General features: G+C 40.5%; 1 protein-coding gene across 2 annotated transcripts in view; it reads left to right on the top strand.

The window, feature by feature from the left end:
- HTR4 (5-hydroxytryptamine receptor 4) overlaps nt 1-22,808 on the top strand; it is a 162,276-nt gene that overhangs the window by 92,481 nt on the left and 46,987 nt on the right. For both annotated transcript variants that reach the window (XM_021939851.2, XM_031666534.1), the window contains 2 exons: nt 3,532-3,657; nt 4,927-5,127. In XM_021939851.2, coding sequence (XP_021795543.1) covers nt 3,532-3,657; nt 4,927-5,127 — 327 coding nt within the window. The remainder of the gene's footprint in view (nt 1-3,531; nt 3,658-4,926; nt 5,128-22,808) is intronic.

Genomic DNA, 22,808 nt, shown 5'->3' with positions numbered 1-22,808 from the left:
CATTTTACATTCCCACCAGCAATGCACAAGTGTTTCCTTTTCCCAACATTCACACCAACACTTGTTATTTTTTGTTTGTTGTTTTATTTTTTATAACTGCCATCCTAATGAGTGCAAATTAGTATCTCATTGTCATTCGGGTATTCTTAAACACGTTCTGTGCCAGGGAGCACCAAACAACACCAGGAAGCTATTGCAGATCATCTTGAATTGTTAGAAGGCTCTTATTAACTAGTACTAAATCTTGCCTCCCTGTCAGTGACTCTAATTCATTACACATCAGAGTCATTTGGGAGCTTTTAAAAATTTCTCTATCCAAGCTGCAATCCAGACCAATTAAATCAGCACCTCTGAGGGTGGATTCCCAGAATCAGCATTTTTTAAGGCTCCTCAGGTAACTTAAATATGCAGGTAAGGCTGGGAACCACTGCTTAAAGTTCACCCACTGGTCTTAGCCTCCCAACCTGTGATAACCTTATCATTGAGCTTTCTCTGACATCTTTTATTAAATAGCCAGCCTGCAATCCCCCATGGGCCATCCAGTCCTCCTTACCCTCCTAGATTTTTTTTTTTTTTTTTTTCCATGGACTGTTACAGTTGACATGTTACATACTGTCTTGTGCACCTGTTTATTGTCTGTTTTGCTCTCTGTTTTTCTTATTGCTGTTTCCCTAGGACATGCAACAATGCCTAACACAGATGAGGTGCTCAGAAATTGTTGAATGACTGAATATGTAAATCTACTCTTATTTCAAATGGCAGCCCTCAGATAGCTAAAAGTAGCTTTTGCATTTCATCTCTGGGCCTTCTTTTCTCTAGTTGAAATCTCTATACTTTCAACCAGTCTTCAAAGACATTGAATAATAAATACAACCATTATGAGCACAATATATCTCTCTTTCACTGAATCAGCAAGTAATTGAGCACTTACTATGTAAGCCATCATCTACATATGCAATATTAATTCGTAGTATTACATGTACATTAATACATACTCTAGACTAGAGATTGTGCCAGACACTGGAGATTGTAGCGAAAAAGATAACCAAAGTCGATCTGTGGAATTGGGGCATAGACAACTGTCAATAACATAAGTCTTTTCAGATAACAGTAAATGCTCTAAGGAAAATGAAAAATGTTTGTTGGCTGTGGTACATTAACTGGGGGTTAAATTTAATCTGAGACCTGAATGACAAGAAGTCAGTCACTGAAGAATCATTCTAGGAAGAAGGCACCTCACATCCGGAGGCCCTGGGGTTGGAGGAGATGAGTTGCAGAGGGGCTGTGAGTCAGAGACTCTGAGAAGGACAGGGAAGAGAACCACCATCACCTCCTTTGTTAGTGCCTAACTCAACTAACATGACGTAAGATCAAATGAGTTTTTGGTGGCTACATTAGCCTGTTAAAGTCTTTTTCCTAAGTGTACCATTTTCCTCACTGAATTAAATCTTCCCTATCTAATATGTGTACTGTTGATAGTTAGAACTTAAGTGTAGAAGGGTGATTTAGATGAGCATATCTGGAATTTCTTTTTATCTGAACCCCAGCCAAAACAATCTATCAAACTGCCTATAAAAACACTTCTCAGCTGAATGGAGGGACTTTCTCATTCTCCAACCACTACCAGACTGGTTCCTCATTCCTTTTGGCACCTTGTCTTCTGTGCCAGCTTAACAGAAGTTCTGGACAAGGCCAAAGCCAGGACTTTGCAGGCTGCTTCCATTTGGAGAGGGCATGCATCTTAATTTTCAGTCAAAGGAGCTCAGGAAAGATGAGAGAATTCTTGATTTTTGGAACTCTGTGTTCTCATTGGTGGGCTCACAGAACAAGCAGCCTCTCCCAGACCAGCCACTAACATGCTCTGACAAGTCAGCTCTTCTTTCCCATATTCAAATGTGGGGTTTGGGTCTAGGACAAACTTGTCCAACCCACAGTCTGTCGGGGCACAGCCAGCCCAGGACAGCTTTTAATGCAGCCCAACACAATTTATAAACTTTCTTAACACATTATGAGATTTTTCTGCAATTTTTTTTTTTAGCTCATCAGCCATTGTTAGTGTTAGTATATTTTATGTGTGGCCCAAGACAATTCTTCTTCTTCCAGTGTGGACCGGGGAAGCCAAAAGATTGGACACCCCTGGTCTAGGAGTTTTAAGATTCTTTGAAACTTCATTAAAAAGAACGTTTTATTATACTTTAAAAGTTTTTAAAATCCATATATCTTCTGAATATTAATCTGCAGATATCATGCTTTCATTGAAAAGGCATCTTCATTTTCAAGTTAATAAAACAAAATGCTGAGTTTACATGGGGAAGGCAACATTTGTAGACTAAATCAGATGCTGAAACTGACAAGAACACAAATTTGAACTGGGAAGACAATGACGTATTGTGGGCACTAAAAGAAATGATCAGGGTGGTGAAAGGAGCCACTGAGCTTATTTATTGGCTACTATCTTTCCAAGAGACTTCACAGAATCTGAATTCAATTTGTCCAGGTGAACTGATGGAAGAACAACCATCAAACCACAATCTTTTTTTTCTCTGGGAGAACCTACCTGTAAGCAGAGGCTTCTGCATGGGCTGGAATGGGACACTGTAACACAATGGTTTTGCATTCAAGTCAAGTAACTGTATGAATGCAAAGTAGCTTGCTCAGTAACAACTGGTTCAAGTTGCTACTGAGCAAGCAGTGGGCTCCTTGCTGATGTTCATAGAGGCCAATACTATGGCCCTGGCTTTTGAGGAAAAAAAAAAAAAGACTTCATTGTAAGTTGAATGGCAAGGAAGCAGGAGGCAAAGCTCAAATCTGTCTCCCTGAGTTGGGGGCTATGGCAGGTTTTATAGGCAGAGGGTAATAAGGTGTGATCTGATTGGATCTTGTGATAAGTTAATGCCAGGAGGTATGATGTGACTGGATTATGCCACAAGGTGATGCTACGGCTCGATATGATTGGATCATGGATCTTGCCGTGAGATGTCCACTTCTTTATTTGGTCCCCATGCCTTGCTCCAAGCACTTAGGTTCCACCCTGTGGTTGCATGCTTGGTTCATCTGGGCTTGGTCAGTTTAACTTGCAACCTGGGGGTCCATGGCAACTAAAACACAACTCACCATTTTATACACAAATTTGGACCAGTTTGGGCTACTCCTGCAGTTACAAAGTTACTATCACTCATTCACTCAGCTTTTACAATCTAATTGAGTAAGTGCACAAAACAGGAATCAACCACATATGTCTGAATGCTAGTTGAACTAAATGCCCTGAAGGAAAGCCACAAGTGCTTGGATGGAAAATAGCTTGTTAATTCAGCTCTCTAAACCTCATACTCCTCTTACATATAGGAGCTAACCAGGAAAAAATGTTAAGTGACAGGTTCAGATTTTGGTGTACATTAAATGCATGATAAATATATGTGTCAGCAGCTGATGGTGAAGTTACCTTTCTGAAGGTCAATGATGAAAAGATAAATTTTCTTTCCTGTGTCCCAGACTTTCATTCAATTATTTGTGCTCGTGTGTGTCTTTCAGTTCCAAGGAGGGTTTCGGGTCAGTGGAGAAGGTCGTGCTGCTCACGTTTCTCTCGGCGGTTATCCTGATGGCCATCTTGGGGAACCTGCTGGTGATGGTGGCTGTGTGCTGGGACAGGCAGCTCAGGTGAGCAGCAGGAGGGAACCTTTTGAGGAAACATGGGAGTTCTGAGCCGTCCCTGGAGAGTTGGGTGTGAACATTTCCATTTTAATTTGTAATTAAGAAAGAAAGCATTGATGGGAACAATATTTTAAAAATAAAAGGAATGATAAAGGGATTGCAATTAATCCTACAACTCTAATACAACCAGTGTAAACACTTCAGTGTATTTCCATCCTGTAATTTTTTTTCTTTGTCAAATGTGTTTATAGTTGTGATCACTATATATACAATTGTTGAGAGCACATATAATCTAACCTCCCCATTTTACTAATGGTTTAGGGAAGATGTGGCTGACAAGGGACAGATCTAGAAATTAAACCTGTGTTTTTTGCACTTCTACTTCATCAGGCCCAACTTTGGCTGCAATTAGAACCACCTGAAGCACTTTTAAAAACTATCATCGTGGGGTATTAGTATGTCTCATGTAGTATTTTGGACATAGTTATGTTCAAAAAGTTTTATTTATTGCTAAAATTCAAATCTAATCAGCCATCCTGTATTTTATCTGGTAATCTTTGAGGGGAGAGATGTTAACTCCCCAGGGTGCCTGAACTAACTGATTTGGAGTGAGACCTCAGCATCAATATTTATTAAAATGCATCAAATGATTCTAGTGTACAGCCTGGGATGAGAGCCTCTGGGCCATAAAAGGGTATAATGAAGCAGTTCCTCTCTAAGTAAGACATGCACACCTCTAATGATGATGCAAATAAAGTGTAAAAGCGCAATTCTGACCAGTGTTATAAATGTGAGTACACAGTAGCCAGTCTACTAGTGTAAAATGGTGGACTGTCTCTACAGTCACAGGGCACAGCTTGAGAGAGTTTCCTGAGAATGCCCAACCAAGGACTGATGGGTGGGTGGGATTAACTAGGGAACCCTTGGAAGAGAGAGCATCTGCATTGGCCCTCAAAAGGGACTTGTATGTGCAGGGGAACTCAGATTAGCGCAGGGTGGCCAGAAAGGGGAGGAAAAAAGAGATTTTGGTATAAGGTAGGTCTGGAGAAGTCAGGAGAGGCTGGACCCTGCTGGGTCTTCTCAGCCATGTTACAGAAGGGGAAACTGAATCTCATGGAGTACGCTAAGCATGTGACGTTTTCTTTCCTCTTTACCCCTCCCTTCTTTTCTTCTTTCTTTGCTTCCCTTTTCCCTGTTTTTTCTCTTGATCTCTTCTCCCTCCCCTTAAACTTCATCCCTCCCCCTGCCTCCTCTCTTACATTTTTTCACTCACAGGAAAATAAAAACAAATTATTTCATTGTATCTCTTGCTTTTGCGGATCTGCTGGTTTCGGTGCTGGTGATGCCCTTTGGTGCCATTGAGCTGGTTCAAGACATCTGGATTTATGGGGAGATGTTTTGTCTTGTTCGGACATCTCTGGACGTCCTGCTCACAACAGCATCGATTTTTCACCTGTGCTGCATTTCCCTGGATAGGTAAGGACAGATCAATGTGCACAGTGGAGCTCCGTGTTGGAGACAATGACTTGATGGATATTGGGCAGTGTCTGCCTTTTCTTATTCATTAGAAGAAATGAATCTCAGAGAGGTAAATTTGGTAATTCAGTTATACAGTCACTCTCCAGCCTTTGCAGAGGCCCCCTTTTTAGTCAGGCCCTCTCTGGGGCACTGTAGATGTGCAGATTAGTAAGACCTAGGACCTGTGTGCAAGGAGTTTGCAATCTAAATAGCAATAGATGTCAGCAATCAAGTTTACTGTAGAGCTCTACATTTTATACTAATGGCATGAACAAAATTCCGAAGAAGCTGAGCATCACGAATGAGTACATCTTCCCAGAGGGCAACGGGGGTGGTTCAGAATGAAAATGCCCTATGTTTGAACATAACCTTTTCTTGAAAATATGTTTCTGTAACAATTTGATATACATATTTGTGTATGTGCATGAATTGTGGAGACTCTTTTCCAGAAAGTTACAGATGATAATAAACTTCCCAATAATTTTATATTTTTCAGACCCACGTCTAGAATTTCATTCTTGTTGCATAATTTTATTCTCTTTCTTCATATTTGACTTCAAGAGACCTAATGATGTCCATCTTTGCCTAGTTTGTCACAGATTTATGTATTTATCACTTGTATCATCACTATTCATTTTCCAATTCCTGCTAATTTACATTTCATCATAAAGGTAGAATGCAATCTAAAGTCAGATGATTACACAAACATATGCTGTTATCAATGCAGTCGTATCTTAGGGGTTAGCTCTCAGAAAAATGTGGGGTACAAATCACACGTAATCAGAATTACCAGTGACAATGATTTCTTACTGTCTCTTGAGCAGCCCAACAAACCCAAGTTTTCCTCCAGTCTTGAGATAGATCACTGTTTTAAAATTTATTTTTATTTATTCTTATTTATTTTTTATAGAGACAAGTCTCACTGTGTTACGCAGGTTGCTCTCGAACTACTGTGCTCAAGTTATCCTCAGGCTTCAGCCTCCCAAAGTGCTGGGGTTACAGATGTGAGCTATTGTGCCCAGACAATCACTGTTTTTTTGAATTGACGACTAGGAAAAGTAGTTGACTGAAACTAGAGATTGTGGTATATCTAACATACAGACTTTTAAACGCTAACATCACAGTCTTCCCAGAGAATTAATCACACTGGGGGAGGTACTTAGAGACTGAAACCAGTTGAGGGGACAGCAGATTCGTCTCCTATTTCATGGGACATATGTGCATTGATTGGAATGGCAGGCATAATGGCCTGCTCTATTTAAATTGCTTTCTCTTTTGCTCTGTCAAGAACGTATAGTTGGATTTGCTTAAGTTAAATGCATGTATAATGAGACTCCACTCTATAGCTAGAGATAATGACTCTGGTAAAATTGAACTGATGGCAAGCAACCAGACCCATGGCATGTAATAGTTGGAAATTTGTGTTTATTAGCTTGTTTACAACAATCTGACTTCAGGACATGAAAGACTTTTAAAGACAGTCAGGATACACTATATGAAAGTTCTTATTATAGGAAATACAATGTAAGGAAGTAGAAAATCTATGGAAATCCTGCTGGGTAACTTGCACATGATCATTGTTAAAAATGAGTAGTGAGACTGAAAGTACTACAGGAATTTGGAGAAGGCCAGGCAGGGGAGATGGGGGCAGCTGAGGTAATCTCAAGGCCTGGGTAAAAGCAAGAGTAAGAAAAAGAGCCAGTCAGCCACGAAAAAAAAAAATGGGAGAAAGTGTAGAATCAACTGTCCGATGTGGAGAGTTTGCTTTGCGCAGCCCTGAGAGAAGGTCTAGAGGTTTCCTAGAAAGGTTTGGCTTCAGATTTATGCTTACATACTTTTCAAATCAGGAAAATTTTCCTGAGTAGGTATGAGTTATCATGAAACAGGATGAGTTGGTCATTAAGAACCATCTGCTTTAGAATTGAAGAGATTTGGGTTCAAATCCCAGCTTTTAAAATGTTTAGTTCTGAGAATGGCAATAAGTGATTAAGCCTTTCTGAGTGTAAGCCTTTCTTATCTCTAAAACTTGAGGAGGTAGCACCTATTTTGTGTGACTGCAGTTAGGTATAAATTGGATAATCCATTTAAGGCATCACTTTGGCCCAGCTTGTCATGGTACTCCATGTTAGTGGATGTTGTTGTTAATGTCAGTTTCTTGTAACTAGCTGTACAACTCATGATCTTTCTCATCAATCTTGCACCTCCTCAGTGAATAGCTGCTCCAACAGCTGCATCATCTAGAAACCAGGTAGTTATTCTAAGAGCAGTCTTTCCTCATCTCCTACATTTAAATAATGAGAAGTCCTGCTCATTTTCTTTCCTAAAGAGATCCTAGTCTATTTCTCTCTACCATTTGTCCAAAGTAATATCATTTCTTGAATAAACCACTCAACACTTTCCTAATTATTCCCTCCAAATATGTTTTATTCCCTCCCCATCTACTTGTCACTCACAAGATCAAATAGTCATCTTTTTAAAATGCCGCTCTGATACTGTTGCTCCTTTGCTTAAAACCCTTCAGTGGCTATTCATGGTACTGAAGATCAAGACCAGACTCATACAGGGTTTTTCATCCTCTGTTTGCTGTCCATGTCCCCAGCTTCCCTTCACCCTCTTCCTAACCTCACCCCCAGGCCCGAGTCACCTTGGCCTTCTTTCTAGTTCTTAGGCCTCTCTGCTCAGTCACCTGAGGCCTTGGCTTTTCCCTCTGCCTGAAAAGCTCCTCTGCCCCTCCTCTCCTGCATGTCTTTCAGATTTTAGCTAAATCTTCTCTTCTTTGCAGAAGTCTTCGCTGACTCCATCAAAACCATTTTTCTCCTTCGTAGAACTCAGTGTAATTATAGTTAAAATCAAGTCTATACTTTCTTCTTAAATGTCTTTCTATTCCAATGGGAGGAAGCTCAAGGCTACGAACTTTGAGCAAGGTCCTTGCCCTCAAAGAACTTGCATTGTTATGCGGAGGTTGACCATTAACCAATCATTCCATAAATACTTATTTAGGTATTTGGCAAACAGGACTGAACAAATGGAGTGGTCAGCACATGCTCTTTGTGAAAGTCATGCCAATAATTCTACTTCTTTCTCTGACAGTGGATGTCAACAACTCCAATACCATAAGTGAGATATCAGATGGGGTTTCTTTTGTTTTATTTTCCTTGGGGAGCTTGGGGATCTTGCCTCCAGCTTGTCTCCAGCTTTCCCTGTCTCATAGTGCTGGAGGGTCCATCCTGAACATTGCAGGGCAATGTTTTAGCCTGGAAGAGTATGGTTTTATTTATCATCTAGTGTCTGTTTGGCTGTGTTCTTCCCATGCTAACAGTTTGGTTCAGCTGGGCTGGGCCAAAGCACGGAGTGAATGTCTCAATGAGATGTGATGTCCTTGTTAACCATGTTATTCCTGGCAGTATGCCATGTCCTTCTCTCTAGAGCTGCTACAAGTCTTCTGGGATCAGTCACAAGGGGTAGTTCCTTTGAACAAGAGGACTCACTTTGATTTGTAACTCCTCTCAGATGGCAGACTCCTGGATCAAAGCAAAATGTAGAACTCCTTTAGTACTACAAAATGCATTTTCCCAACTCCCATTCTCAGCTCACTGTGCTTCCTGGTGCTTTCAGAATTGAATTATGTTAATAAAAATTGATTGCCTCCTTAAAAATAATTTCCAAAGTATAATTAAAATAAATGCACCATCTAGTATGGGTCATAGGAGATCAAAAACTGCTTTAAAAGCTTTGGAGTACAGTTGATTTTTTAAGATCTAAAGTTCTGTGGTGAATAAAAACTAACCAAGTAGTCATAACAGAGTACTAGTTTAAAAGTGAAATATAAGACAGCCATTGAAAACCATGAGAAATAATGACGCGTGTTGTCCTAGAAAGATATCACTGTTGTATTATGTTGGGGGGGAAAGAAGCAAGTGGCAGACTATAATGCTTAGCATAATTCCACTTTTATAAAATAAATATAGAGATGCATGTATCTGGGTTTACATGAGTGTGTGTGGAGAGAGAGAGAGAGAGAGAGAGAAAGAGAGAGAGAAAGAGAGAGAGAGAGAGAAAGAGAGAGAGAGAGAGAGAAAGAGAGAGAGATTGAGAATGAAAAAAAAAGAACATGAATGAATTTTCACCAAACCATTAACAGTTGGTTATTTGAGGGGTAGGGCATAGGGTGTAGTGCTGGCCAGAGTGGATGGTCAGTTGAATTGGGGTTGGGAGCCTTCACTTTTACTAACTTCTGTAATATACATTTTAAACTTCAATTTTCCCTTTGCTAGAAGGTAACCTTCTCAAATGCAAGTCCATCCACAATAGCCTTTTAGCTGAAAATGTTGCTAGGATGGTGCATTCCTCAGTTCTCTGAGAACATTCTGCTTCAGTGCTGCGAGTTCCCTCTGAGGTCAGAACAAACCAGGGAGCATGGAAATCTTCCTGACCAGTGTGTTCTCTCTGCTTTCTCACCAAGCACACTCACTTCTCCCTCAAGGGAGCCCTCACCATCTCATGGGTGCATCACTCCCACATTGATCTTGGTTAACCTCCTCCCTGTTCACAAGCTTGTATTTGATTTTTTTCTAACAGTCCCTTTTCTAATTCTCACAGATTTTTAAAGTCACCAAATTAATAATACCTGAGCATTGTAAAAAAAGGTCATCAGTTCACAAGTAAAACTAAAAATGTCCCCAGTTCTTTCAATATCCACTTCCACAGCTGCATAACCTGAGGTAACCACTGTAAATAGCAACTGCCTGTAAATGCCAGTGATTTCATATGTAGTAAGCAGACTTATTTGAATATATTTTGAGTTTACAATTTAAGTATGCCCTTGAAGAGGGCTTGTACTATATATATGCCAGTGAATTACCTGAATGTAACGTTTTTACCAACTTGGTTATTGGATGATCTATTAGCAATGTTTCTTTCAGCAGCATGCGGCAGATAATAAATTGATTGTTCAAATAACTGAAAAGTCTGGCTTCAGACATGGCTCTCTATAAGGATTTGAACAATGTCATTTAGTTTAAGTTTGCCCCTCTCTGTTTCCCCCTCCTCTTTGTCTCCATCTTGCCTTCTCATTCTCCCTGTTTACCTCCCTCTCTGTTTCCCTATGTCTATCCCTCTCTTTCTATCTGTCCCTCTTTGTCCCTATGCTGTCCATCAGCTCTGGTTTCTTGTTAGATTTTTTCTTAGGCTGGGTTCTTCCACCAGGAAAGAAAAATAGTCACAGGCAACAAATCTTAAACCATCCTTAACACGCAAGTCCATAGGAAGAGAAACCTAAGTGCTGTTTCTCATGGAAGAACTTTCGTTGGCTTTGCTTGAGTCAAACACTCTTCACTTAACCAGTCACTGTGGTGTGGAGACAACACATCCTGGTTACTGGGCAGAGGTCAGGCATCATGACTCCCAACTTTACCAAAAGCATGTGGTGTGAAGGAAAGGCAGTTCCCACTGGAAAGACGGGTGTTGGGCAGACAAGAAGAGGAGATACCAATTGCCCTTAGGCTGGCCAGACCCTACAGGTATCTTTATGGAGCCTCCACAGCAAAACAGAGGTATATCATCCCCAAGTCCTCCCTATATTAAGCCAAATATTTCTAGATCCTTCTGCTAGCCTCATAAGCCATACTTTTCAGACTTTTAACCATTTTTATCCCCTTTCTCTGAACATGCTATACTTTGTCCTTCACTTAGCATCAAATGTAATTCTCTTTTTTTTAAAAAAAGTCAATTTCACTTCATTGAAGACAGCATTCTCCATAGTATTGCAAAATTCTCTTTTGGATACATCCAGCTGAATTGTCACCCTTCCTCTGCACAGCTCGAAAATGTGATGTGTTTTATCTGCAAAATTCTCCAACAGTTTCTTAGTCTCAGATCCTCTTTTAAACAGGTTTACTTGTAAAACATACAATTCTTACTTCAAGGTTGCATGTTTAATCTTGTGCTGGAGATAAATGTGTTTGCATTTCTTAATGATCTCCCCGGAGTATAATTCAATTTTGGAATGTGTAAATGAAAAGTGTCTGTCATTGTGAACTGTGTCACACAATTACATTTGTTTTCCCAATAGGATTGAAATGCATTTCACAAGGAAATTACATTAAAAGTTTCTCCTTCTCACATACCCTTTTAGGGCAGGTTCAGGCTTCGTACATAATAATATTTGTTGGTCAAATTTCATGCCAGAGGGTATGAACTGTTATTTTTATAATCATTTCATCAAACATTTATGGAGTGCTTACTAATTACTGCGAGTTGTTCTGGACATTGTAAATACAGTGGTGAATGATCAGAAAAAGCTCTGAATCATGGAACTTCTTGTCTAGTTGAGAATACAGAGAGTACACAGATAATTACAGTAAAATTGGTGACCATTGAGTACTACAAGGAGAAGAAAAGAAAAGCTATTGGAGTCTGCTAAGTTGCAATCTCCAAAGCAGGGTAGGCTCCTGAGAAAGTGATGCTGCTGCCGAGATCTGTAGGTGCTGTGGGTATCAGTAGGGGACAGGGAAGTTGGTGAGGACTGGGGAGTGGCTGCTCCTGAAAATACATGTGAAAACCCCCAGGAAAGCCCTTGTTAACTAAAAACTAAATTCTTAGCTTGGCTTTCACTGCTTTTCCAATGTATTCTCAGTCTGATTTTCCTACCTCAACTCCTCCCCATGAGTGATCTGTTTTCTTTCCCTGAAAGTGATATGTTTCCTCAAACCTGCATGTTGCTACCTGTGCCTTGGGTTTCTTTTATTTTTCTGGCAAACATCCACCTTTCTTCAATAGTCAGATAACATGTGTCACCTTCTCCAATGATTGGCTGGGCTTCATTCATAAAAATTTGTCATTTCTTCCTCTGAGCTCCCATGGAGTATTGAATCTAAGCATCATGGTTATTACAAGGTTCTTAGTATGTGCATCTCAATAATTGTTTGGTTTGTCTGCCTTGTTCTAGAATATAAACTTCTTGAGAGTAGGCCTTATGTCATCTATTCATGTGTTTTTCTTTCTGGACCATAATCGCTGTTCCATACATGTTTGGCTGAGCTTAGAACGCTGAGATGTGACTTTTGGTTGTTTGATATGACTCTGGGATTAGTTTCTCTGTCCTCACAGAACTCTCAATATAGAAAGTGGTTAAGAATGAGACCTGAGGTGCTAGGCTGCTTAGGTTCAGTCACAGCTTGACTGGTTGTCAAATGTTTGACCTTGGAGAAGTGAGAAAGGTTTTCTGGACTTTGTCTTATCTGTAAAATTTGTGTTACTAATAGAAAATCTTTTCCCTTCTCTTTTATGACTTGTGAGGAGTAAATAACTGAGTGTTTATTATATAAACTGAATAATAAACTGAATAATACATAGACTAGTGCATGGTACTTGGTAAGCGTTCAATTAATGTTAGCCACAAGGACTATTCCATTATTGTTTTCCTCTCTAAATGCAAATTCCTAGAGGCTGTAGCGAGGGCCTTCCCAGACATTGATAGTCATCTGGTTCTTTCTGACTCATCGCTGAGTGCCCTTGAAGGTTAGATCCTTAGCCTTCCAGCCCTGAGTATGTCCCCTCTTTCCTTTGGAAACCTCATTTATCCCGTGGCTTCACCTGTACCTCTGCTCTTGTCTCTCCCTCACCCCTCTCACACACTGGGCTCTGGGGTTCTATCTCTGTCTGTCTGCTCAGCATCTTGCCTTAAACATCTTTCTGTTTTCTCAAACCTCAGTGTGCTCCAAGTAGACATTTTTGTCGTAAACTAGTACTATATCCTCTTCCATGTTGTACATTGAAGGTGAATCTATTAGTCGTCTTTCAGTCATTGAAACACAATTTTTTGAGGTCATCTTTTACTTATTTCCCATGATCAGCTGGATGCCAAATCACACCTATTCTTTTTATAAATACCTTTTTAAAAACTTTTATTTTATAAAAATTATATATATATATATATAAAAAAATAAAACCTAAAATTTTATTTTAGGTTTGGGTGTATATTTGAAGGTTTGTTACATAGTTGAACTTGTGTCCCAGGGGTTTGTTGTATACATTGTTTCATCACCTAGATATGAATAAGCCCAGTACCTAATATGATTTTCTGCTCCTCTCCCTCCTCCCACCCTCCACCCTCAAGTAGACCCAATGTCTTTTGTTCTCTTTTTTGTTTTCTTGAGTTCTCGTCATTTAGTTCCCATTTGTGAGAACATGCAGTATTTGGTTTTCTCCTTCTGCATTAGTTTACTAAGGATAATGGCCTCTAGCTCCATCTATGTTCCTGCAAAAGACATGATTTTACTATTTTACATGGCTGCATAGTATTCCATGGTGTACATGTACCACATTTTTGTTATCTAAAGTGTCATTGTTGGGCATTTAGGTTGATTATATGTCTTTGCTGTTGTGAAGGGTGCTGCAATAAACATTCGGGTGCATGTGTCTTTATGGTAGAATGATTAATATTCCCCTGAGTATATACCCAGTAATGGGATTGCTGGATCAAATAATAGTTCTGCTTTTAGCTCTTTGAGGAATCGCCATACTGCTTCCACAATGGTTGAACTAATTTACACTCCCTCCAATGGTGTATAAGTGTTCCCTTTCTTCCACAACTTCACCAGCATGTGTTACTTTTTGACCTTTTAATAATAGCCATTGTGACTGGTGTCAGATGGTATCCCATTGTGGTTTTGATTTGCATTTCTTTAACAATCAGTGATATTGAGCTCTTTGTTTATATGCTTGTTGGCTGCATGTATGTCCTCTTTTGAAAAGTGTCTGCTCATGTCCTTTGACCATTTTTTAATGGGGTTGTCTTTTTTTATTGTAAATTTGTTTAAGTTCCTTATAAATGCTGGATATTAGACCTTTGTCAGATGCACAATTTGAAGATATTTTCTCCCATTCTGTAGTGTCTCTTTGCTCTTTTGATAGTTTCTTTTGATGTGTAGAAACTCTTAAGTTTAGATCCCATTTGTCAATTTTTGCTTTTGTTGTGATTGCTTTTGGTCATGAAATCTTTGCCTGTTCCTATGTCCAGGATGGTATTACCTAGTTTCTGTTTCAGGGTTTTTATAGTTTTGGGTTTTACATTTAAGTCTTTAATCCATCTTGAGTTGGCTTTTGTATATGGTGTAAGAAAGGGGTCCAGCTTCAGTCTTCTGCATATGACTAGCCAGTCACCCAGCACCATTTATTGAACAGGGAATCCTTTTCCCAATTGTCTGTTTTTGTCAGCGTGGTCAAATATTAGATAGTTGTAGATGTGTGGACTTATTTCTGACCCTCTATTCTGCTCCACTGGTCTATGTTTCTGTTTTCATACCAGTACCATGCTGTTTTGGTTACTGTAGCCCTGTAGTATAGCTTGAAGTCAGGTGAGGTGATGCCTCCAGCTTTGTCCTTTTTGCTTAGGATTGCCTGCACTATGTGGGTTCTTTTTTGGTTCCATCTTAATTTAAAAATATATTTTTTCTACTTTGTGAAGTATGTTTTTGGTAGTTCGATAGAAATAGCATTGAATCTGTAAATTGCTTTGGACAGTACAGCCATTTTAACAATATTCATTCTTCCCAGCTATGAACATGCAATGTTTTTCCATTTCTTTGTGTCATCTCTGATTTATTTGATCAGTGTTTTGTAATTCTCATTGTAGAGATCTTTCACCTCCCTGGTTAGGTGTATTCCTGGTATTTTATTCTTTTTGTGGCAGTCGTGAATGGGATTGCCTTCCTGATTTGGCCCTTAGCTTGGCTGTGGTAGGTATATAGGAATGCTAGTGATTTTTGTACATTGACTTTGTATCCCAAAACTTTGCTGAAGTTGTTTATCAGCTGAAGGAGCTTTTGGGGGAATACTATGGGGTTTTCTACATATAGAATCATGTTATCTGCAAAAGAGGGTAGTTGGGCTTCCTCTCTTCCTATTTGGATGCTCCTTATTTCTTTCTCTTGCCAGATGGCCCTTGCTAGGACTTCCAATATTATTGGAAGAGAGAGGGCATTCTTGTCTTGTGCCAGTTTTAAATGGGAATGCTTCCAGCTTTTGCCATTTCATTATGATGTTGGCTGCAAGTTTGTCATAGATGGCTGTTATTATTTTGAGGTATGTTCCCTCAATACGTAGTTTTCTGAGAGCTTTTAACATAAAGAGCTATTGAATTTTATTGAGAGCCTTTTTCTGCTTTTATTGAGATTATCATGTGGTTTTTGTCTTTACTTCTGTTTATGTGATGCATCACATTTATTGGTTTGTATATGTTGAACCAACCTTGCATCCTGAGGATGAAGCCTACTTGATCGTTGTGGATTAGCTATGTGATGTGCTGGTGGATTCAGTTTACAAGTAATTTGTTAGGGATTTTTGCATTGATATTCATGTAAGGATACTGGCTTGACTTGTTGTTTCTCTGCCAGGTGTTGGTATCAAGATGAGTTGGGGAGCAATCTCTCCTCCTCAATTTTTTGGGAGAGTTTCAGTAGGAATGGTACCAGGTATTCTTTCTACATCTGGTGGAATTAGGCTGTCAATCCATCAGGTGTGGGCTTTTGTTGATTGGTGGGCTATCTATTACTGATTTAATTTCAGAGCTAATTATTGGTCTGTTCAGGGAATCAATTTCTTCCTGGTTCAGTCTTGGGAGGGTGTATGTGTCCAGGAATTTATCCATCTCTTCTAGGTTTTCTAGTTTGTGTGCATAGAGGTGTTTGTAGTAGTTTCTGACTAGTTTTACTTCTGTGGGATTAGTGGTAGCATCCTCTTTGTCATTTCTAATTGTGTTTATTTGGATTTTCTCTCTTTTCTTCTTTATTACTTTAGCTAGTATCCTATCCATCTTCTTAATGTTTTCAAAAACCTAACTTCTGGGTTCATTGATCTTTTGAGTGTTTTTTTGTGTCTTTATTTCCTTCAATTTAGTTCTGATTTTGGTTATTTCTTGTCTTCTGCTACGTTTGGGGTTGATTTGTTCTTGCTTCTCTAATTCTTTCAGTTGTGATGTTAGGTTGTTCATCTGACATCTTTATAACTTTTTGATGTGGGCATTTAGTGCTGTGAATTTCCTCTCAACACTGCCTTTGCTGTGTCCCATAGACCCTGCTATGTTATATCTTTCTTCTCATTAGTATCAAAGAACTTCTTGATTTCTGCTTTAATCTTATTACTTACCCAGAAGTCATTCAGGAGCATATTGTTTAATTTCCATGTAATTGCATGGCTTTGAGTGATTTTCTTAGCCTTGACTTCTATTTTTATTGCACTGTGGTCTGAAAGTGTGTTTGGTATGATTTCTGTTCTTTTGCATTTGTTGAGGATTGTTTTATGTCCAATTATATGATTGATTTAAGAGTATGTGCCATGTGGTGATGAGAAGAATGTACATTCTGTTGTTTTGGGGTGGAGAGTTCTGTAGAAGTCTATCAGGTCCATTTGGTCAATGTTGAGTTCAGGTTCTGAATATCTTTGTTAATTTTCTGCCTCCATGATCTGTCTAATGCTGTCAGTGGAGTGTTGAAGTCTTCCACTATTACTGTGTGGGCATTTTCGTCTCTTTGTAGGTCTCTAAGAACTTGCTTTATGAATATGGGTGTTCCTGTGTTGGGTGCATATGTATTTAGGGTAGCTAGGTCTTGTTGAATTGAACCCTTTGCAATTACATAATGCCCTTTTTTGTCCTTTTCAATCTTTGTTAGTTTGAAGTCTGTTTTGCCTGAAATTAGGATTGCAATCCCTGCTTTTTTCTGTTTTCCATTTGCTTGATAGGTTTTTCTCCATTCCTTTATTTTAAGTCTACAGGTGTCATTAAGTGTGAGATGAGTCTCTTTAAGACAGCATACCACTGGGTCATGTTTTTTTTGTTTGTTTGTTGTTTGTTTTTTTGTTTTTGAGACAGAGTCTCACTCTATCCCTCAGGCTAGAGTGCAGTGGTGGGATCTCGGCTCACTGCCAGTTCTGCCTCCCAGGTTCACGCCATTCTCCTGCCTCAGCCTCCTGAGTAGCTGGGACTACAGGCACCCACCACCACACCTAGGTAATTTTTTGTATTTTCAGTAGAGACAGGTTTCACCGTGTTAGCCAGGATGGTCTTGATCTCCTGACCTCGTGATCTGCCTGCCTCGGCCTCCCAAAGTGCTGGGATTACAGGCATGAGCCACCATGCCCAGCCAGGTCATGCTTTTTTTTTTTTTTAATCCAGCTTGCCACTCTGTGACTTTTAAGTGAGGCATTTAATCCATTTACTTTCACGGTTAATGTTGATATGTGTGGATTTGATTCTGTCATTGTGTTGTTAGCTGGTTATTATGCTGGTTTGTTTGTGTGATTGCTTTATATATCATCGGTCTGTGTATTTAAGTGTGTTTATGTATTACCTGGTAGCAGTCTTTCTTTTCTGTATTTAGTGCTCCTTTCAAGATCTCTTGTAAAGCAGGTCTGGTGGTAACAAACTCCCTCAATATTTGCTTATCTGAAAATAATTTTACTTCTGCTTCACTTACAAAGCTTAGTTTGGCTGGAAATGAAATTCTTGGTTGAAGATATTTCTTCAAGAATGTTGATTATAGGACTACAATTCTTTCTGTCTGTAGAGTTTCAGGTGAGAGGTTTGCTTTCAGCCTGATGGTGTTCCCTTTGTAGGTGACCTCCTGTCTCTCTCTAGCTCTGTTTAACATTCTTTCTTTCATTTTTATCTTAAAATATCTGAGGATTACGTGTCTTAGGGATGATCTTCTTGTGTAGAATCCTGCAAGAATTCTCTGTATTTCCTGAATTTGACTGTTGGCCTCTAGCAAGTTTGGGGGAGTTTCCATAAATCATATTCTGAAATATGCTTTCCAAGTTGTTTGCTTTCTCCCCATCCCTTTTAGGGATGCCAGTGATTTATGGATTTGGCTTCTTTTCATAATAATACACTTCTCAGAGGTTTTCCTTATTCCTTTAAATTATTTTGTCTTTATTTTTGTCTAACTGTCTTATTTTAGAGAGTCAGTCTTCAAGTTCTGAGAAAGTTTCCTCAGCTTGATTTATTCTGCTGTTAATATTTGTGATTGCATTGTGAAATTCTTGTATTGTGTTAGTCAGCTCTGTCAGATCCATTATGTTCTTTTTCTATACTGGCTATTTCATCTTTCAACTTCTGTATCATTTCATTGTGTGTCTTGGTTTCCTTGGATTGGATTTTGCCATTCTGCTGAATCTTGATAATCTTCATTCCTATTCATATTCTGAATTATATTTCTGTCATTTCAGCCAGCTCAGCCTGATTAAGAACTCTCACTGGAGAACTTGTGCAGTCATTTGGAAACATAACAATGCTCTGATCATTTGAGTTACCAGAGTTTTTGCATTGGTTGTTTTTCATCTCTGTATGTGGGTATTCCTTTAACTGCAGTGTAGATTGAGTACAGTCAATAGACTCCTTTCCTGCATGTTTTCACAGGGCCAAAGCATTGTGTACAGTCCTTGTTTGAAGCTGACTTCTTGTCTTTGGTTTCAGAGGTGGGTATGTAAATGAGGTATTTTTGGTGTTAAAGCATTGAGGTGTGGTCCTGTGGATGGCACTTAGACATATGGTCTATTGGTAGACTCTTGTTCAGTTGTGTGGCTCCGCTGTTTCCTCACAGTTGCAGCTGTGTTCCCTCTAAAGGCTCTGAAGGTGTGGTTCTTCTCCCCCTTGCATCCTGGCTGTAGATCATGGCTTGGAACTCCTGGGCTGCCCACTGTAGCTCTGGGGCAATCTCAGTATTCATGTTCCTTCCGGCACTTGGAGGCAGCAGGGGAAGGGACCTTAGTAGTGGTTGTGGTCAAGGGTCTTTTGCTTGTCTTTTGGAGGCTCCACCCCAGAGAGATTGAGGTCAGGAGTTGCTCAGTGCAATCAGCCCAGGCTAGAGGGTATGTGCTGGGGCCCAAGTCAGGGATTACCTGTCTGGTGCAAGCAGAAGGAGTAGGTGGGACCCATGAGAAATGGTCTGGCCTCCTCTCCTTGGGTCAAGTGCAGCTTGTTGGAGGTGTAGAGAAGGCACTTAGGGTCTTTGCTCCTTCATTAGTCCAAGAGTAGCAAAGGCAGCTCCACTGCAGAGGCAGTGGCAGAGAGGCTTTCAGTTGCCCCTGGAGTCTCTGTCCAGGGAGGTCCTGAGTTGCTACTGGCTCAATATCTCTGGCAGGGGATGGCTGGAGGTCCAGGCCTGGAGGAACTACCTGGTGAGGAGATATGGGCACCCACTTAAGTCTGGTTACTTTAACATAGGGCTGCTGCAATATGCTAGGTGCCTGCTCCAGTTGCTGGTCACCTTGAATTTCCCACTACCTGGAGGTATCTACAGTGAAAAGTGCAAAACAGCTGGGAGCTCCATCCCAGGAAGGTACATACTTGTTACCAGACCAAATGCACCTGTTAAGAGGTGGCCAGGGACCCCAGTTGGAAGGTTTTGCCTAGTGAGGAGGAATGGGGTTGGAAATTCACTTTAAAAAGCAGTCTGACTACATTTTTGTAGAGTAGCTGTGCTATGCTGGGGATTTGCTTTAGGCCCCAGTCACCTCAGACACTCCAAAGCCCAAAGGGTAGAACAGCTAAGTCACCCAAACAGCAAAGATGGCATCGCAACCCTTCCTCTGAGAGCTCCATCCCAGGGAGCTTCTGTTGGCCAGAGAGCCCCAGCAGGGGTGGCTGGAGGCCCCAGTTAGAAGGTCCTGCCCAGTGAAGAGGAGCAGAATCAAGGCCTACTTAAAAAAGCAGTCTGACCACGTTTTCATAGAGCAGCTATGCTGTGCTAGGGAACAGCTTCTGCCCCTGGTCAACTTGGACTCTCCAAAATCCAAAGGCTAGAATGGCTAAGTCACCCAACAGCAAAGATGGCAGCCCACGCCTCCCACTGGGAGCTCTGTCTCACGGAGGTGCAATGCTGCTACCAGTGGCTGACTGGAATTCCAAGCCAGTGGGGCTTATCCTGTGAGGTACTGTGGAAATGGGGCCTGCAGACTGTTGCTGCTCAGCCCCCTAGATTAATGCCCCTTCTAGGGGTATGTACAGGGATCTAACCTTCTGCTTTGCCAGAGTTGCAGCTACTTTTGCCAGGAAGCACAGGAAGCCCAGGTATCTAGGGTTCCCAGGTCTCTGCACGTGCCTGAGCAGCTGCTCTGACAAGACTCCATGTAGCTCTATGTGTCAAACTGAAGGCTCTTCCAGTGGGTTCACAGGGGAATCTCCTGACCCAAGGGTTGTAAAGATCTGTGACAGAATCATGGGTTCCAGGGGTCACACATTCATTCACTACTTTCCTGGGCAGGGGAGGTTCCCCTGGATCCATGTCACTCCCAGGAGGGCCAACGTCCTGCCTTGCTTATCTTCATTCTCTGTGGGTCGAGTTGCTTCCTTGAGTAGTCCCAGTATGTGGATGTGGATGTGCCAGTTGAGGGTGCTGTATTTACTCGCTTCTTTCATTCCTCTCCATGAGAGCTGTGCACACTAGCTGCTTCTAGTCTGCTGTCTTGGCCACCTCCTATAAATATCTTTGAAATACATCTTCTTCTTCTTTATTACTTCTTCCCATCTCATTTCTGGATTACTGTAATAGCTCCTGAGTTATTCTTCCTGTATATTACCTTATCTATCAAGTTCATCATTAAATATGTCTTTTTCTTGTGTGTCCTCAGCCCATAAAGCTTCTAGGGCACTGCATGGTCTTCTCCTCTTTCTAGATAGAGTCACTTTTGTCTAGCCTTGTCCCACTTACCAGTGTCACCAAGGCATAGACTTCAGCAGATGTGGGTTTAAGACTAAGTTCTACCATAACCTAGTTTTATGATCTTGGGCAAGTGGATTCAACTCTCCAAGCCCCAGTTTTCTCATATTTGAAATGAGGATGGGTGCTGCCTTGTAGAGTTCCTTTAGAAATTAGATATAACATAGAATACACTTCCTGCCATATAGTGTGCCATCAATAAATGAATGGTGTATGTAGCAGGAATAGTAGTAGTTGTAGCAGGTGAAAAGAATGTGGACAATTACAATATAGTTAGGAAAATACTGTGTTACTGTTACAGATACATACAAGGTACTGTAAAAAACCAGAGCAGAGATGGAGAACCATTCACTGATTTTGAGGGCCAGCGAGGACTTTACAGGGAATGTGACCCCGATCTGTGTCTCAATGAGTCAGTGGAACAATCAGTCAGTATCTGCTGGCAGATTGATTAATTAATATATATGCTATAAAATAACACTTTGGTAACCTCTATGTGTGTCCAGTAAACTCTGCCAAGGTGTTTTTAGATGACATTTTTGGCAGGTTATTCTTTTTCCTGTAGTCTGTTATAAAATGCCTTTCTAGATGGCTGACACTCCCTTTCTTACAAATTTTATTATCATGAAGGTACAGAATAATTTTTTTTTTAGATGGAGTCTCACTCTGTCACCCAGGCTGGAGTGCAGTGGCAGGATCTCATCTTACTGCAACCTCCGTCTACTGGATTTAAGCAATTCTCCTGCCTCAGCCTCCCGAGTAGCTGGGATTACAGGTGCTCGCCACCATACCTGGCTAATTTTGTATTTTAAGTAGAGACAGGATTTCACCATGTTGGCCAGACTGGTCTCAAACTCCTGGCATCAAGTGATCCACCCGTCTTGGCCTCTCAAAGTGCTGGGATTACAGGCGTGAGCCACTGTGCCCACCCACAGAAGAATATTTAAGATAGGAACATAATAAACATTAAATCTGAAGATTGCTCATGGGATTATAATTCCTGCAAGGGCCCAAACTGATGTCCTCCAGATCTCTGACAGAAAGGAGTCTCTCTCTGTCCCCCTACCCCTACAGTCTTTCCTTCCTGGAACCCACAGTCCTGCCTCTGCTCTTGGCTATTTCCTCAGCCCCTCTTCCTGTCTCCAGCTCCTGGTGAATATCTCTGCTGGGTCTTCCTCACTGATCCTCCAGGTACCTGGAAGCTTGCCAAGCCTGGGAACCACAGGGAAGATGCCTTTAGTTTTTCTTAAAGCTACTACTGCTCTTCTGTCTTCTCCACCTCCTCAAAGGGGAAACAAGGGGAACTAAAATATAACCAGAAAGAATTACTAAGAACAGAAACACAAGTTTCTTCATCCAGAGCTCTGCTACAAAAATGTATTGAACCACCATTTGCTAGGAGGACTGCTATTCAACCAGTGAACCCCACAGCTGCCCCAAGCTATACATGACCTGTTTACCCTTTTGTTATCTATTGGCATGTAATATTTACATCAAAACTCAGCAGCTTAAGCGACAATGTATGATTACTAGATCTTACATGTAACCAACTCCATTACACATAGCAAATATGGCCTTAATGCTTTCATTCGCCTTTAGAGACCAATTCATTCACCTTTATATTTCTTAGAATCAACTGTTAGGGAAAGATGTTGAACCAAGTGACTTTTTATTATTTGTTAAATAATGTAGAGCTCACAATTCCAAAATATATTTGAGTCTGTTTATAATAATATGTATTAAACAGATATTTATGTGCCAAGAACTTCCTATGTTTTAAACATATTATTTCATCAATTCTGACAGTGAAGGAGAGGCATATTTGGAGGTAGACATAATTATTCCCACTTTGAAGATGAGAAAACTGGATCTTCTTGAGGTTAATAACTGATTCTAAGACCACAGAGCTAGTAAGTAGTTAAG

Source organism: Papio anubis, chromosome 5 (assembly GCF_008728515.1).
Source record: "Papio anubis isolate 15944 chromosome 5, Panubis1.0, whole genome shotgun sequence".
Lineage (NCBI taxonomy): Eukaryota > Metazoa > Chordata > Mammalia > Primates > Cercopithecidae > Papio > Papio anubis.
This window is presented reverse-complemented; position numbering and strand designations above follow the sequence as displayed.